At 35.7% G+C, this 18,351-nt stretch overlaps 2 protein-coding genes across 2 annotated transcripts; one reads left to right on the top strand and one right to left on the bottom strand.

Annotated features, from left to right (window-relative positions):
• Positions 1-422: 422 nt before the first annotated feature.
• Positions 423-6,620, bottom strand: nitr13 (novel immune-type receptor 13). The gene is made up of 6 exons (XM_067381035.1): positions 6,578-6,620; positions 5,860-6,210; positions 5,273-5,605; positions 4,905-5,021; positions 4,629-4,666; positions 423-701 (listed from the first exon to the last, which is right to left on the bottom strand). Exons 1-6 carry the CDS (start codon positions 6,618-6,620, stop codon positions 564-566), a joined length of 1,020 nt encoding a protein of 339 aa, XP_067237136.1. The 3' UTR covers positions 423-563.
• Positions 6,621-12,449: 5,829 nt separating this feature from the next.
• Positions 12,450-14,268, top strand: nitr14b (novel immune-type receptor 14b). Its single transcript, XM_067401139.1, is given in 6 exon segments — positions 12,450-12,489; positions 12,673-13,008; positions 13,385-13,492; positions 13,599-13,648; positions 14,148-14,170; positions 14,172-14,268. Coding segments are annotated over 6 exon segments (654 nt in total).
• The last annotated feature ends 4,083 nt before the right edge of the window (positions 14,269-18,351 follow it).

Raw genomic sequence — 18,351 nt, 5'->3', positions numbered from 1 at the left:
AACATATTTGAAAATGTGGCCAATAAAACAATAATTCCTAACTTGCGCTAACATTTTTTTTTTTTTTTTTTTTTTTTTTAAACAGAGTCATTCATCTAGTTTTTGATGCTAATCAAGATCAAAGCCTGAGGGGACAGTGATGCCCAATAAAAGACAATCATTCTTAAATTAAACATCCTGGAGAGAGAAGAGAGAGAGAGAGAAAATCGGCCATTTTTTAATATTACATTTTCACTTTAATCACTGTATAAGTACTGTATATGCTTTGACATTTTTTAACGTTGCTTGTTCAGTAAAATCTACAAATATAGAATCTACTTGTCAACTTTGTAATAATAATAGTAGTATTCATAATAGTACTGCAATATGGATTTTGGGGGGAAATAAAAATATGAAGTTTTAATTATAACAGTTGTGTGAATTTAAACAGGTTGTGTGTACAAAACTTTACAAAATTAGATGCAGTAATGCTGCATACTCTGCAAGTTAATTCATGAATTACAATAAAAGCAAGTGTAGCACAAGTTAAATTTGCTGTCTAAAAGATGTTACATATTTTTTACTCAACTACTATGGTCAGTAAGGTCATTGATTTGGTTGTACACACTGTCTTGAGGTGTTTCCCCCTTCCTTCGCACTCTTCTGTTTTTTCCCTCCTTAAAATGCAATGCAGCATAATTCAGTTCCACTGCATCATGGTCCTCCTGTGAGAGTCATATATGATAGAATGAAAGACACAGTTAAAAGAAAATAGACATTTATTCATTTTGCAGATGCTTTTTTAAAGAAGATGAGATATAAATATAAGAAAATTAAATCTCTTAAATAATTTGTAAATGTAGTTTCAAAATAGCCAAGTATATATATATATATATATATATATATATATATATATATATATATATATATATATATATATATATATATAATATATGGCATGATTTCTTTGGCAGAGAGTTGCATCTGAATCTGTATTTAGATACATTTACAGACCAAAGCAGTTTGGTTACCAACATTGTTCGAAATATCTTCTTTTATGTTCCGCAACAGAAAGAAAGTCATACAGGTTTGAAACTACATGAAGGTGAGTAAATGGAAATAAACATTAAATAAATCATTTTTGGGTAAAACTATCTCCAAAATATGAAAAAATAATACTCTAATAAGAAAACTCCCAGTAGGTGGCGGTAAATGTCTAAGTGAGTAAGTTCGGCACTGCGCAGACAGATCGGCGTATGCCATCAAAGTGCCGCAAGAGCGATTCAAAAGAATAGTTTGCTCTCCAATCGCTCTTGCAGTACTTTGAAGGGTTAGTTCACCCAAAATGAAAACAATGTAATTTATTACTCACCCTCATGCCGTTCTACAGCTGTAAGACCTTCGTTCATCTTCGGAACACAAATTAAGATATTTTAGTTGAAATCCGATGGCTCTGTGAGGCCTGCATAGCCAGCAATTACATTTTCCTCTCTCAAGATCCATTAATGTACTAAAAACATATTTAAATCAGTTCATGTGAATGCAGTGGTTCAATATTAATATTATAATGCGACGGCAATATTTTTGGTGCGCCAAAAAACTAAATCGCGACTTATATAGTAATAGCAGATTTCAAAATATCTTAATTTGCGTTTAATTTGCGAAGATTAACGAAGGTCTTATGGGTGTGGAATGTACAGTGGCCCAGTAGTGCACAACACAACGAAATTAAAAAAGCAAACATAAGTTCACAACACAACGGAATCAAGCCACAACACAACGAAATCGAGCCACAACACAACGGAAATGCTCCCGACCACTTGGGGGCTCTCAGAGCTCGGTAATATTACTATTCCTTGCACTGTTCTATAAAGTCGACAGTTTTGCAAAGATATCAATACCATGATTAGTTTTAAGTATGTAAGGATTGTATGTCGCCATGATATTAAAAATCAACTACGTTCACAATAGCTTCATATTTATACTTGTGAATGATTTGACGCGATACAGAGCATGATGAAGGGAACATCCACCAAGTGGTTAAAACGTATAATTTGTATTCATTAAAATTACTTTTAACATTTAAAAACAGACATATTCAAATTCCAAAGGTTGTTAGTTCCTGTTGGTAAGACTGACAAGCTTTGGAATTTGAATATGTCTGTTTTTAAATGTTAAAAATGATTTTAATGAATACAAATGATATGTTTTAACCACTTGGTGGGATTGGCAGACGTTCCCTTCATCATGCGCCGTGGTAACGCATCAAATCATTCACAAGTATAAATATGAAGCTATTTTGCATGTAGGTGATTTTGAATTAATATTTCATGTCGATATACGGTGGTTACTGTTTAAACTAATCGTGTTATTGATATTACTGCCGACTCTAGAACATTGGCAAGGAAAACTAATTTTACTGAGCTCTGAGTGGTCGGGAGCATTTCCGTTGTGTTGTGGCTCAATTCCGTTGTGTTGTGGCTAGATTCTGTTGTATTCTGGCTCGATTCTGTTGTGTTGTGGCTCGATTTTGTTGTGTTGTGAACTTATGTTTGCTTTTTTAATTTCGCTGTGTTGTGCGCTACTGGGCCACCGTAGGGATTGGCATGAGGGTGAGTAATAAATGACATTTTGGGTGAACTAACCCTTTTGATATCATGCGCCGATCGGTCTGCGCAGCGCCAGTGTACTCGAACAAGCCTACTGATTCATTGATTGATTCATTCAATTCGTTCAAAAGGCTGATTCATTCCGGTAGGAAATAAATGGCTCTCTTTTTTATGAATGGGCCCCTGAATCATAGGTTCACCTGATTGGTTCATTCAAAACGCGGATTTATACAGAAACCAAGCACCGGTTTGCTCAGAGACGCACAACAGTTCTGCTCTAGCTTTACAGGTAATATTTAAACGTTGGCAAAATTTAGCAAAAAACAGACAATATAGTGTGTAAAATATAGGCTATCACAATATTAACTTATTTATTGAACTGTTGTATAAAATCAATATTACATTTGCGCTCGTGCTATTCGGAACAAAACAGCACTTGCGTGATATTGTGCTCGTTACTTGTGTGATATTGCTTTGGCATATTAAGGCATCTTTACACAGAAAAAGCGGCACAGAAACCAACTCTGAAGCGGCATAATACCACAAAAATGTGCATTTACACAGAACGTTTAATGCTGTTCTGAAGCGGCATAAACGCATTTACACAGGAATTAAAATCGCGGGAAACAATGCTTTGAACTATTTCAAAGTTAACAGTTTTAACAAAATTAATTTAAAAAAATTAAATAATAAACAATGAAATATAACTCGAAATAAAAAAAAATACGAACATTTAAAGTAACAAGTTAGTAGGAACTGCGTGCTATATCTCACGCTTTGATGTTTGTCATAATAAAAATTGAACGATGCAACAAAAAAATTATTCATTATTACACCGGGTAGTTCACAACAGGATTAAAAGAGGTCGAACATTTTTTTTTTTTTTTTCAAAGAGACAGAAACAACAAATGATGCTAGCATTTTGCGTGTATCAGGCAGCAGCAGATCACCAGACAGACCGTCGTGTGTGGGAGATCCTCAAGGAGATGATTTTTGGAATATAATATAACAGTACACAATCAAAGTGACGCCGATTGTGTTAAGCATTTACCTTATCTGAGAGAAATGTAGCAGCGCGTTGATCCGACAGTCTCTAGGAAACGGCGAAAGCCAATTGATGACACACGACGATTATCTGCTGTTATTTTGGTGGTTTGCTTCACGATGTGAGCACAGGACTCTTTTACTTCAATGCCCCTTGTTGGAAGACATTATTTTTATTATTTGCCCTAAGTTATATGTTTCGTCTCTTGCTTCTTGAATCTCGCGCCGCCTGAGCTGACTGGAATGCTTTTGGTTGTCATGGCAATGACGTAGTTTAGAGCGGCTATATTTCGCGTTCATTTACACTGAACCAGAACAGTATCAGACTCGCCTTTGATACTAGGGGCTGAGGTGGGTCAGACCCGGCGTATTTTAGGTCTTCTTTAACACGGCATTGCGTCTTTACACTGAATTCTGAGCAGGTACAGACCCGCTTCAGAACAGCCATAAATCGGCTGTGTAAAGATGCCTTTATATGATAAAAATTCCAACTGCATTCTATAGGCTGCATCACAAAATCATCTAATTATAATTAAATTAAAATACTAAATCACGTTAAATGTATATGTATGTAACATTTTTAATCTTAAGTGTACAATTTGTACAAAATTAAATAATTGCATGAATTATCTGTAACAGAAAGGTTCCATTTGTTAACATTAGTTAACTATATTAGCCTAGTTAACATGAACTAACTATAAAAATACTTCTAAATCATTTATTAATCTTAATAACCTCAACATTTACTAATACATTATTCAAATCAAAGCTGTATCTGTTAATATTATTTAATGGACCATAACAATAAACTAACAATGAACATTTGTCCTTTAACATAAACAAATATGAATAAATATGCCTATTGTAACAAATGTATTGTTCATTTTTCAATGTCAGGTAATGCATTAACCAACATTAACTAATGGAACCTTAAAGTGTAACTAAATTTATTTATTAAATACATTAAACAAATCAAAATTAATTTATGATGCACACCTGACTGGTGGGGTGTTCGTTTTCAGTGTCTTTTAGCTCTTTTTCTGGTTGAAAGACAAAAAAATAATACTTTTATAAATAATTATATAAATGGAAGCCTATGGCATAAAAAAAAAAAGTTTTATCAGGAAACTAAAAAAAAAAAAAAAAGTGCACCATCTGGTAAAACCTTAACGAAGATTATAATAGGTCATATCAGGGAAAAACACTTCATAAAAGTGTATTTTAATAGTCATTTTAATATACATTTTTAAAGACAAAAATCAAAATGCTCACCTTTGTTGCAGTAATATCTTTCTTTTTTATGACTTAAAATAGCTTGTACAGTGATCACAACCACACAAACACCCAATAACACAGCCAAGATAATCACCAGAGGATCCACTGGATTTACTGTAGGACAGTAAGACAAAACACATTGTGTAGTATGTGATGTGGAGATGTACATTAATCAGTTATATTAGATATTTTAAAAACTTAAAATATTATGCATTTAAATATAACCTTTGCTTTTTTGTACACACAGACATTTCCCATATTTTGTGAATTTTAAGCACATGCTGAAATAACTCAACTATGGTGAAAAAACAATGTTTTAGTTCCCTACAAAATCTTAAAATGCCTGAGAAGAAAATAATACTTACCCATATTTATGTTTGTCCCATTCCCAAACAGAATTTTTCCACATGTGACCACAGCACAGTAATAAGTGCCAGCATCCATATGGCTGACTATGTTCTTGGACAGACTGAACGTGCAGTTCTGTGCAGAATCAGTCTCACAGTAATTACTCTGATTATAAGTGTAGAGGATTTCTGATTTTCCTGATTTAGATCTGAACCAGAACATTCTGATATCTGCTGTGTTGTATTCAGACAGCACAGAACACAGCAGGGTCACTGTGTCTCCAGACTGGACCGGCTCTGATACGGGATGCTGAAGAACCGACACAGATTTATATTGGTTGTTTTGTGACCCTAAACAGACATGGAGACATTTTATGCTGAGGACTATATACAGTCACATGTTAAAACAAAGGTCTTATTTTTCTAATGATTTTAGAATATAATATTGCAAATAATCATATATAACAAATTATGACTCTCACAGAATTTCACAGTTTCCACATGTATTTGTTAAAATAATGGTTGTAAGAAATAGCATTTTAAAAGTTGACTACATCACATTTGAATCTTCAATCAATTTACTACTCAAGGATAAAAACACAAACCTTTTAAAGCCAAATATGTTCCTCCAGCAAAATAAGTTTCATACTTTCTCCAGCCACAGTAATACATTGCTTCATCAGATGAAGTGACATTTGAAATTCTTAAATGACATTTGCTTGCTGAGTCTGTCTCAATGCTAAAACGTGAGGATTCAAAATTGTTGAACAAAATAGGATCTTTGACTAATTTCTGCACCATTGCAACTGCTTGTGGTTGGTGTCCAGCAGTTTGCTTGTACCAAGTAATTGGATCATTGTGATCCATCAGAGAAAAGCAACGCAGAGTGACACTGTCCCCAACAGAGACCATCATCACTGGATCCGGTTGAGAAACCACCTCCGAATGTGTTGAGTCTATTGGGTGGGGGGTGGGGGTTAAATAATAAAATAATGTTATCTATAATCTGTATGAGAAAATTTTACACACAAAAAAAAAACATACTTCAGAAAACCATGTTATGTCATATAAAAACATGTATTCCATCTTAAATTTAAATTAAAAGTATTTTTAGACAAACATAAACTATGGAATTAATTTATGAGGTGCTTAACATTTTATTTTTTTCAAAAGGCAAATAAATACTCGTAAACAGTGGGAAAAAAAGTTTAAGGTAAATAGAAAAATTCTCTGCAGGGATAAAATAGCATTTAAGTAATTATCTGAAAATTGGAGGTGACAACATTGTAGATTAAAGAAAATTCATTTAGCTACAGCACTTACACATTTCACTTAGAAGCATGACAGACATCCAAATAATCATCATCTTCTCCGCAGTCTTTGACTGATTGGCTTGCCTTGATAAACTATGCTGCAAGATTATACCGTACACCTCTGTGTTTTCTTATTGTGACATCACTGTAACTTCCTGTAACCTTTTCCTGTAAACATTTTCGTAGACCACAACAATTGTACAGCACAATTTAATGGTAAAATAGCAGATAACTGCTAGATTTGTGAAAGTCAACTATGTGAAAGTCAACTTCCAATTGTAAAATTCAACTACCAAAAATCACTTTTACTTTATGAGAATTGCAAATGTTTATTAAATGAAAAACTGTTACACTGTTGTTACAGTGTATTTATACATTTAAGTATTTTTAATTAACTACATGTACTGTAAAATAAAGTTATACAAAAAAAAAATGTTTGGAGATCACAAGTAGTCACATGTAGCTTGCTTCTTTCCTTTATATTCTTTTATATGATGTAAACATACATGGACGAGTGACAAAAGTTTGCAGTTTCCTGCAAAATCTGTCCCAACATCTAAATATAAATAATTATTTAGGCTTACCATGGTGATTTAGGGTAAATCACCATGGTAAATCAACATAGGTTTGAAGGTTTTCTGATGTACTTGCCCATTATTTAAATTTTGTTAATTCTGAATTAAAAAAGTAATGTGGGATGATGACATAAAGGACATGAAGTATACACCTTCAAAATTAGCTGAATGAAGGACACAAAACGAAGGCTGCCTTTCAAGGATCCTTCAAATTGAGACAGCCTTCAGCGGCATTGTCTGAGAGCTCCTTCTTGTACCATGTAACTACTATTACACTTAACCGCTACATATTTATTTAGGCGTTGATAGTGGTGCCATAGAAATGCATAATGTACATGAACAGCTCAAAATATAAGGTCATCTTTGATGCATAACACACATAATGGAGTCTTTACTAACAAGATGTTGAGTTGAATCAGGTGTGTTTGATTAGGGAGACATTTAAAATGTGCAGTGCTAGGGCCAGGGTGTACTCAGGGTTGAGGACTACTGGGCTAATGTAAAAAAAGGTGTAAAAAAAAAAAAACTCCATCTCAAACTCCATTGTTTCCTCGTTCTTATATAAATCTCATTTGTTTAAAAGACCTCCGAAGAACAGGCGAATCTCAACATAACACCGACTGTTATGTAACAGTCGGGGTGTACGCCCCAACATTTGCATATGCCAGCCCATGTTCCCAACATTATGAAAGCCATTAGACAAGGGCAGGCAGTATTAACGTCTGGATCTGTGTACAGCCGAATCATCAGACTAGGTAAGCGAGCAAGAACAATAGCGAAAAATGGCAGATGGAGCAATAATAACTGACATGATCCATGATATCATGATATTTTTAGTGATATTTGTAAATTGTCTTTCTAAATGTTTCGTTAGCATGATGCTAATGTACTGTTAAATGTGGTTAAAGTTACCATAGTTTCTTACTGTATTCACAGAGACAAAAGCCGTCGCTATTTTCATTATTAAACACTTGCAGTCTGTATAATTCATAAACACAACTTCATTCTTTATAAATCTCTCCAACAGTGTAGCATTAGCTGTTAGCCACGGATCACGGCTTCAAATTTATTGAGAATTAAATGTAAACAATATAACAGTATACAATACTCACATAATCCAACGCATACATGCCGCATGCATGACGAACACTTTGTAAAGATCCATTTGGGGGTTATATTAGCTGTGTAAACTTTGTTTATGCACTGTTCAAGGCAAGCGCGAGCTCTGTGGGCGTGGAGCACGAGAATTAAAGGGCCAGTAGCCCTGAATCGGTGGTGGTCTACGAAAGCCCCAAAATAGGCAGTTAAAAAAATGAATGAAAAAAAAATCTATGGGGTATTTTGAGCTGAAACTTCACAGACACATTCAGGGGACACCTTAGACTTATATTACATCTTTTTAAAAAAAGTTCTAGGGCACCTTTAAGTTTTGCACTGAGGAGCCGAGACGGTGTCCCAGCCGTTCAGCGGTGATACAGAGATTGTGGCAACAGGGTGTAACATCTACATTCCCTCTTTCAGGGACGGGGGTTACATTATTAACCAAGACGTTCCCTATCAGTCAGTCACGTTCGACGTTGCATCAGAACTGAACTGATGAATTGGAATCCCTACCAAAATGCCAGGATTTCTGTCCTTTCCAGCACCCCACATAAGCTGCCTACTCACCTGGGGAGCAAGATAGGCACTAGAATCCCATCCTTAGAGGGTTATGGCGTTGCAAGCAAGACACTGAGCAAGTTCCCTCATGCACTAGCTACTTGTAGCCAGTACACAGGAGGACACAGGCTCTACACAGAGGTTGTAAAACCTCACAAATGTGTTAGGTGTTGCCCAGCCTGCAGCTTTACAAATGACTGTGAGCTCTCACCTCAAGAGGGCACAGCTTGTCCTGAGCTTGATACGCCAAGACAATGGCCTCCACTTCTGCTTGGAGACAGCCTTTCCCTTCTGCTGACCTCCATAACAGACAAAGAGCTGGTCTGAGGTCTTAAAGGGCACATCACGATTCGTCGACCGAAAATGCTTGCAGGTCCCCTACCCTCTTAACGGAAGCAAGTGCAGTCAGGAGCGCTGTCTTAAGAGACAGGATCCTAATCTCCACTGGTTGTAGCAGCTCAAAGGGTGCTTTCTGTAAGGCTGATAAGACCAAAGAGATGTCCCAAGAGGGTGCAAGGTGAGGATAGGACGTGGGGACCGAATGTCATTGCAACACTTACCTGGCTCCACAGTTCCTGTGGGGGACTGAGAAGGAATAACATTCTCAAACTGCACGCCACTGCCTGTTGGCAATAGAAGGTGACGAGTGGCATGGCATAGCGTCGCACACGTGTCCTCTAGGCACCCAGAGATAGTAACACTGAATGATATTGACAGAATATAATGACAGAATATAATGAATATTCTGTCATTTATTACTTACCCTCATGCCGTTCCACACCTGTAAGACCTTCGTTCATCTTTGGAACACAAAGATATTTTAGTTGAAATCCGATGGCTCCGTGAGGCCGGCATAGGAAGCGATGACATTTCCTAAAAACACATCTAAATCAGTTTATGTGAGTACAGTGGTTCAATATTAATATTATAAAGCAACGAGAATATTTTTGGTGCAGCAAAAAAACAAAATAACTTATTTAGTGATGGCCGATTTCAAAACAATGCTTCAGGAAGCTTCGGAGCATAATGAATCAGTGTGTCGAGTCATGATTCGGATCGCGTGTCAAACCGCCAAACTGCTGAAATCGCAACCTTGTCTCATGACGAAAACAAACTCGTGGGCACGTTTTCTCGAGTCGCGAAATACATACCAGTGAGTACCAGGGGCGTTTCCTCCGAGTAGGCAAGGGTGGCAGTGCCTCCTCAAAAAAAATAGGATGAGAAAATAAAAATAAAGGCGATAAATCCCGCCTCTCGTTGACGTGCGCGTTCCGTGCGTATGTTTGACTGAAGACTAATCAAAAAGTAAGTAAACAGATCACCCAGTTAGATATATCACTACTTTATGTTACGTCAAAATCAAACTTGAAATGGACTGAAAGCATGATTACTGCTGTGTTTTTTAGTGCAATCAGCTTGGTGAAATTAAAAATGCAATTCGTGTCTGTGACAGATGGTGTTATTGGAGCATGACTGATGATCCAAAATATTCTAGGTTGACAATTAAAAAGAAAAACCGCAATAAACAAATAAAATACATTGTTTAAATTATTATTGCCTTTAGTTATTATTTTGGAATGAATGTAGACATGCTTAAAACACTTGATGCTTGATTAGATTGACTTGGTTTTGATAAATAGAACATTACATTGTTAATGTAAAATTACAAAATAGAGTTGTATTTGGTTTCTTTTTTTTCTTTTTTTTTTGATGTACTGTAAAGTAATGTTCATTTAACAAGGAAGATTTGTCAACTTTAAGAGTAATGCACATGAATTTACAATGATTCATAAAAAAAAAAATGTGCCTCCTCATTTCAGAGAGCCACTGCACGCCACTGGTGAGTACATATCGCTGCAGTTTCACTGCAAAATGTCCACTGATTTTTGTTTTGTTTTGTTTTTTTGCCGGAGCAGATAATAGGGTGAATGCGGTATGTTTTTATGACGTTGCTTTTTAGACGAATCACCACAGTTCTCGATTTGACATTTGTGCTCCGTTTCGTTTTAAAATAACATCCCACCGACGCTACGCCTAAACCTACCCGATAGCGTTAACAAAAGCAAACGTGAAGTAAGAAGCATCCGCGATAGTACCGTTTTTCAGCTCGTTTAGATCTCTGTTTTTTTTTTTTGTTTTTTTTTGAACCAGTCAGTCGCCTTTCACGGGATTTGTACCCAGGCAGGGGGAGAGTCGACTCCTCGTCATGAGTCCAACTCCATATCGGCTGAGCTACCGAGCAAGCTTGGTTGCGGTCAAAAAAAGCGAAAGTACAAAAGTACGTTTGTTTACAAATCGGGCGCTCCGGTAAGAAGCGTTTTGAAGCCGTGACATCATATTGCCCAAGGAGACGTGAAAACGAGTCTTTATTCATCCATAATCCGACCCCGGTCATCATCGAAACCGTGTGTGAAAACGAACAAAAGCGCCTATTGACGTTTTACCGGCCTCTAGCGTTCGTTTCTGTCAGAAACTGCAGCGAGACGTACGCATCGGTACGTAATTTTGTGTCTCACGAAAACGTGCCTGCGGGTACATCTCTACAATGAAACCAGGTTGCGAAATCACGTGACTTTTGCACTCCGAACTGCGGATTCGACAAACTGATTCATTATGCTCCGATGCTTCCTGAAGCAGTGTTTTGAAATCGGCCATCACTATATAAGTTGTTATTTTGTTTTTTTGGTGCACCAAAATTATTCTTGTTGCTTTATAATATTAATATTAAACCACTGTACTCACATGAACTGATTTAAATATGTTTTTAGTACCTTTATGGATCTTAAAAGAGGAAATGTCATTGCTCCCTATGCAGGCCTCACGGAGCCATCGATTTCAACTAAAATATCTTAATTTGTGTTTCAAAGATTAACGAAGGCCTTACGAGTGTGGAACGGCATGAGGGGAAGTAATAAATGACAGATTTTTCATTTTTGGGTGAACTAACCCTTTAATGTGAATTTGGGTAATGCTGGCCATGAAGCCAGCAACGGAACAGAAATTTGACTAAAAAAAAGATTCTCCACCCAGCCCTCCTTCAGGAAAAGCAGTGGTGCGTTCTCCATCTCCTGAAGACCCATTCCCTCCATCTCTGGGTCGCGCATCCCAAGCTGCTTCGCCTGATGCTTAGAGAGCCTGGCAGTAGCTGTAACAGCAGGATCAGAAGTGGAAGCCACAAGGGGATGCCCTCAGCAATGAGCAAGCGGGAGAACTGCAGCCAGCAGCAGGGTGGACGCAGCTGTAGGACACTGCTGATTCCAATTCTGCTCACAGTGGCCCGGGAAAGCAAAAAGTTCTGATTTAAAGTTGAACGTGACTGATTGATAAGGAAATATTGCTACAAGCTAATTCTGCACAGCCAGCCCGCAAAGTAAAATGAAATAAATTAAAAGTAACCTATAAAGAAAATGAATGCATTGATTTTGATTTTATTGTCTGCAAACATTGTGGGTAAGCCAAAACCGAAAAAAAAGACAAAACTGTCCTTTGACCTCTGTTTTATAGGTGGTGAAGAGGACAGATCTTTTTTTTCTTTTAGTGTCTCAACCAATGGTAGGTAATGTGGTTAACAGTGTGGTATATCCAGGATGTATATAAGGAAATGTTTGAGTAAATGGACAGCAGAAAAATTGTTATAGTAATTTTACAATGATGCCTTGGGCATTTGTTGCTGTTCTTTGCATAATATGTAAGTCATGTTTAATTTTTAACATATTTAAAGCATTTTATAATATTCATTTAAAATTGCTGAGATTAATGTTGATTTTTTTCTGATGAATTTACATAGATATTGTTGATAATTTTTATATTGAATATACAGTAGTGTGGACATTTCATGGCTTGACCTTGTGGACATTATCAGTTTTCTCAGGCTCTGCACAACATCATCGTATTCATCAGCCAAATAAAGTCATAGCTGTGGCACTTGGCAACACTGTGACTCTGCAGTGTTATGCCCATGGAGAGAACATATATTGGTATAAGCAAATAGTTGGACAACAACCACGAGTCATATCAGTATTTTTTAAATTGTCAGAACCCATATTTTACAATGAATTCAAAAGTGATCGATTCTGTGGCAAGAGATTGGGCAGCAACTCTAATCTGACAATTTCAAGCATCACTCAGTCAGATGAAGCAGTGTATTATTGTGGATTAAGAACATTGTATATTGAGTTTGGAAGTGGAACACATCTGATAACTAAAGGTAAAACTTAATTCAGAAACAATGTATGCATTATATTGATTTCATTTAGTCTATTTGTGGTTATCATGTACATCTGCAAAATAAGAAATAGATTTTTATGCATTTCTAAAATGAGTTAAAGACTTAAATATTTATTTTTTAAACCCTTTGAGTGTTTGATTGTAGGTCGACAACATTTTGCATCAAATATTTCAACGTCTGATCATCTGAATGACTACATGGAGTGTCAACAAAAATGCTATGAAAACAGTACAAAACAAGTCAAGAATGGTAAACAAATGGCATTGCTTTCATTCTTTTGTGACAGAAATTTGTATTATACCAATCTCTTATGTATTCATAATAAACCCAGAAAAATTAATTGCATACATTTCAGAAGACATTTCAGAAGAAAAGCTCTATCCAGCAGTGATTGGGTTGGCATGTGCTTTAGGACTTTGTGGAGTTCTAGTCTTTGCTCTCATGGGTTTCATATTTAGGAGAGGTATGTGTGAACAGTGTCTAAGTAAGTGAACAAAGTCTAGAAGTTCTTTATTTTTGCATTTGTCTTTGAAAATGCTTATAATTGTTTCTGCATCTTTGTCATACAGTGCAAGGCTCTGGACAGGATAACCGAGTTAGAGGGCAGTCAAATGCTCAGGTAAGAGGATGATTTTGCTATCTGTATTAATCGTGTTTTTAAACGTTTTAGTTTGCAGAAGTACAAGCACTTCTGTTCTGGGGGACTTTAAGTGTTGTCAAACTAGGAAAATACAACTGTATTCAACCAATTACTGTTAGTTTTCTACTTTCATGTTGCTTCTGGAAATTAATAATATGTTTGAATGTAATAATGGTCATTGGTAATAGTTTGCTTGGTTACACTTTATTTTAATGTGTCCCTATTACCATGTAATTATATATATAAGTACTGAGTAATATTAATTAAGTACATGTACTATAGGGTTAGGGTAGGATTAGGGCTTGGTTTAGGGTTACATGTAATTATGCCTAATGTATAATTATTACTATAGTAAATACATGTAATGTGTAACAAGCATGCATTAAAATAAAGTGTTACTGTTTGCTTAAATGTTATAAATGTGGTAAATTAGCCAACAAGAAGTCAGTTTTAAATATTGGTAAATATTTCCTCTCAGGGTGAGAATGTGTCATATGCAGCCTTGCGATTCAGTCGGGAAAAAAATAAATCTGGAGGAAAGAGAGGACAATCTCAGCAGACTGTTAGTGTACACATCTGATTCTTTAAATGTTCAGTAGGAGAGCTTCTCTGTTGTGCTGTATAAGGTGTAAAATGATGAGATAAATAAACAGAGTGTATTATTTATCTGTTATTCCACTGTGGTTTATTTATCATGAAGTGTATTTTTATTAATCACTTACCTTGGTCCTATCTATTCATTTTCCCTCCACAATATTTTAAAATTCTCAATGGCGAATTTAACTATTTTAACATTTCCCATTTAGATGCAGTCTTCTAACAATGGGTCTGTTTTTATGTATAGAGGCTTGTCATTACATGGGTTATATCTCAGTAAGTCAATATACACTATACATTTGAAGTAAATCAAAACCTTTCATCAAAGTTGTCCTAAAAAATGCAATACCCGTTCTTGTCGTAGGACAACTTTGATTAACTTTTTTGATCCACTTCAAATGTTGACTACTATGTGTATGTATGTATATATATATATATATATATATATATATATATATATATATATATATATATATATATATATATATATATATATATATATTGATAATAAATTATAAGCCTTTATAAGTCCTACTATAACTGGCATGGAGGACTAATATCAAAATACATTTAAAAGGATATTTTGAGATAAACTCAAGCTTATTGATGATATTCAAGCACAAATACTTTTTATTGTACTCTTCACACTCAGCAGCTGATGTAGCAGTGAATGGAATTTTTTTCTGCACTATAAAAGCAACAGCAGCATAAAGGTGTTGTTGTGCAGCAAAAGTGTGATTGCTGCTCTGATGATTGTGTGGTGATTGTGTGTTCCATTGTAGCTGAAAACTGGAATAAAGTGGACTAAACTCTGCAGTGAGCACTGGTTACATTTTGTTGCTAAGTTTTCATGTGGGGTTATTTGAAGACCAACAGAAGAAAAAAAGGGTCATTCATTCATCTGGTCCAAATATGGCTACTTAAAAGTAGGTGAATTAGTCGCTCATCAATGGCTTTAATTTAGTATTCTGGAACAGGACAGCGTTGCAAACTGTTTTTCAAGTTTTTGACATACTCAAATATTCCTTTGCAACCACTTTTTTTTTACCATTCTTTCTTTTTGAACTTGTAACACTTTTACAGTGAGTTCCAATTTCATAATCAGAAATAATATTTAAGTATGTTACATTTTCTTCCATAAAATGAGGAATTAAGAATGTTTCCTTGCCATGTAACCTGTCAAACTGCCCAGACCTCAAACAAATTTAAATAAATAAATAAACACATTTCAGTCATTTCCATATGGATACCATTCACTTCCAGTAGAGCTTAGAGCGTTCTTTTTTTTTTTTTTTGTGCATACACCTCCTACATGTGAACAGATAGACTTTATCTGTGATTACGTGAGGGAGGGTTAAAAATCAGTCTTGAATTAGGCTCCGCCTCCACCACTGTGCATTGCTGAAACGCCTGGTTTAAAGTATTTCAATGTCTACTTTTTGAATGTGCGTTTGCCTGACCTGAGTTTATCAAGACAGACCATTAATATTAGTCATTTCTAAGAGAGAAATATAAACATTCATATATAAATATAATATATAAACATAACACTAGTATAAATAAAATGTAGTAAATTCCATCCTGTTGTATGAATGTCAATAGTTCTGACTCCAAAACACACTAATAAGAGAGCAGCAAAACAAGATTTTGTATCTCTTGGGACTAAATGTGTGTGTTAAAGATATTGAATGCATGCAAGTTTTTAATTTCAACTTGTGTTTGGGGTACAGTGTTAAAGAATCCTTGCATGTGTGAATGTTTGTTTTTTTAAGTGGGCTTCTCTCTGTGCAGGAGTGCATCTGTGCTCATACGTGTGAGAGGTATTGTGCAGATCATGAGACTTGTTATTTTAAGCGGTTTGATTGTACCACTCCTGTCCTCCTGTCACCCACATCTTCGCTTAAGTTACCCATGACCACTCATCTCCAAAGACTTACATCGTCCTCAGTGGGTTTCTTAGTAAACAACTCACTTGCCGCAACAACATTTAAAGTTTCCACAGGATGTATAGCTATTTTTGTCACAGTTAAAGTTAGTAGTGCTCAAATGCATGCATGCATTTAAGGAAATACTTTAAAAAGTAATCTTTCAGAAGGACTTTATATACTTTTATATTAAAATTCATTTTAAACTAAATTAACATTTCTGTCACATGAAAAATAATACTGAATTTAAAAATACTTTTTAATTTTTTAATTAGTTTTATATTGTTCTTTGAATGGAATACCTGTCCTGTGTTAGTTTATGTGTGTAGCTTGAGGGTTTATCATTATAATTATTATTATAGTTACACTTTATTTTGATATTACCCTTTAGACTTTTTGTTGACTAAAAGTAACATTGCACCTACATGTCAACTAACTCTCATTAGAGTAGGTAGGTTTAGGGTTGTTGACATGTACTTGAAAAGATACAGTCAGTAGAATGTCTGTTGGGGGAGCATCAAAATAAAGTGTTAGCAGATATTAAGCAGAAAGTCTACTAATAGTCTAATGAGAGTTAGTTGACATGCACTGTAGGTGCAACGTTACTTACAGTCAACAGAATGTGTGAAAGGGAGCCATCAAAATAAATTTTTACTATTATTATTTGTCATTTGCATGTCATTGATAATCAGGAAGGCAGCTCATGAGACCATAAACCTTTCAGTGCTAAAACCACAATGATGGTTAAGTTCCCAAACCATGGCCACTATGTGAAGAGACAATTACTGCTACTCAATAATTTGATCAAAACAAAGGCCAAACGACTGTCCCATCATACCGGGACTAGTAGTCACACATGGAAATTGTCACATAACTTTTTTTCTAAAAGTGGTACGTTGATTTCAAACTGCTATTTCAAAATCCCCTTAAAGGGTTAGTTCACCCAAAAATGAAAATTCCGTAATTTATTACTTACCCTCATGCCGTTCCACACCCGTAAGACCTTCGTTAATCTTCGAAACCAAATTAAAATATTTTAGTTGAATTCCGATGGCTCCATGAGGCTTCCATAGGGAGCAATGACACTTCCTCTCTCAAGATCCATAAAGGTACTAAAAACATATTTAAATCAGTTCATGTGAGTACAGTGGTTCAATATTAAAGGGATAGTTCACCCAAAAATGAAAATTCGATGTTTATCTGCTTACCCCCAGGGCATCCAAGATGTAGAGGACTTTTTTTCTTCAGTCGAACGCAAATTATGATTTTTAACTGCAACCGCTGCCGTCTGTCAGTCAAATAATAGCAGTGATTGGGAACTTGAACAATAAGAGTCGAAAAAACTTCCATAGACAAATCCAAATTAAACCCTGCGGCTCGTGACGGCACATTGATGTCCTAAGACACGAAACGATCGGTTTGTGCGAGAAACTGAACAGTATTTATATAATTTTTTACCTCTAATACGCCACTATGTCCAACTGCGTTCAGCTTCCGGCTAGTGAGGTCTGATCGCGCTCTGACAACGGAAGTGATGTCTCGCGCTCATTGAAGTATATGGGCGAGACATCACTTCCGTCATCACAACGTGTTTTTTGACCTCACTAACAGGAAGCTGAACGAAGTTGGACATAGTGGTGTATTAGAGGTAAAAATTATATAAATAATGTTCGGTTTCTCGTACAAACCGATCGTTTTGTGTCTTAGGACATTAATGTGTCGTCACGAGCCGCAGGGTTTAATTTGGATTTGTCTAAGCAAGTTTTATATACTGTTATAGTTGAAGTTCCCAATCACTGCTATTATTTGAATGACAGACGGCAACGGTTGCAGTTAAAAATCATAATTTGCGTTCGACTGAAGAAACAAAGTCACCTACATCTTGGATGCACTGGGGGTAAGCAGATAAACATCAAATTTTCATTTTTGGGTGAACTATCCCTTTAATATTATAAAGCGACAACAATATTTTTGGTGCGCCAAAAAAACAAAATAACGACTTATTTAGTGATGGCAGATTTTAAAACAATGCTTCAGGAAGCTTCGGAGCGTTATGAATTACGTGACTTTGGCGCTCCGAACAGCAGATTCGACACACTGATTCATTTGTGCTCCGATGCTTCCTGAAGCAGTGTTTTGAAATTGGCCATCACTATATAA

Source organism: Chanodichthys erythropterus, chromosome 1, assembly GCF_024489055.1.
Source record: "Chanodichthys erythropterus isolate Z2021 chromosome 1, ASM2448905v1, whole genome shotgun sequence".
Classification (NCBI taxonomy): domain Eukaryota; kingdom Metazoa; phylum Chordata; class Actinopteri; order Cypriniformes; family Xenocyprididae; genus Chanodichthys; species Chanodichthys erythropterus.
The sequence above is the reverse complement of the archived record's forward strand: the minus strand, read 5'-3'. Positions and strand labels throughout refer to the sequence as shown.

What these genes read in the sequence shown, in the direction of transcription:
- nitr13 (XM_067381035.1), bottom strand. Translation starts at nt 6,620, where the DNA reads ATGATGATTATTTGGATGTCTGTCATGCTTCTAAGTGAAATGT. An exon ending in TGGGACAAACATAAATATGG is followed by an intron (nt 5,022 to 5,272) that starts GTAAGTATTATT and finishes ACTGTCCTACAG; the next exon opens with TAAATCCAGTGGATCCTCTG. An exon ending in AAGATATTACTGCAACAAAG is followed by an intron (nt 4,667 to 4,904) that starts GTGAGCATTTTG and finishes AACCAGAAAAAG; the next exon opens with AGCTAAAAGACACTGAAAAC.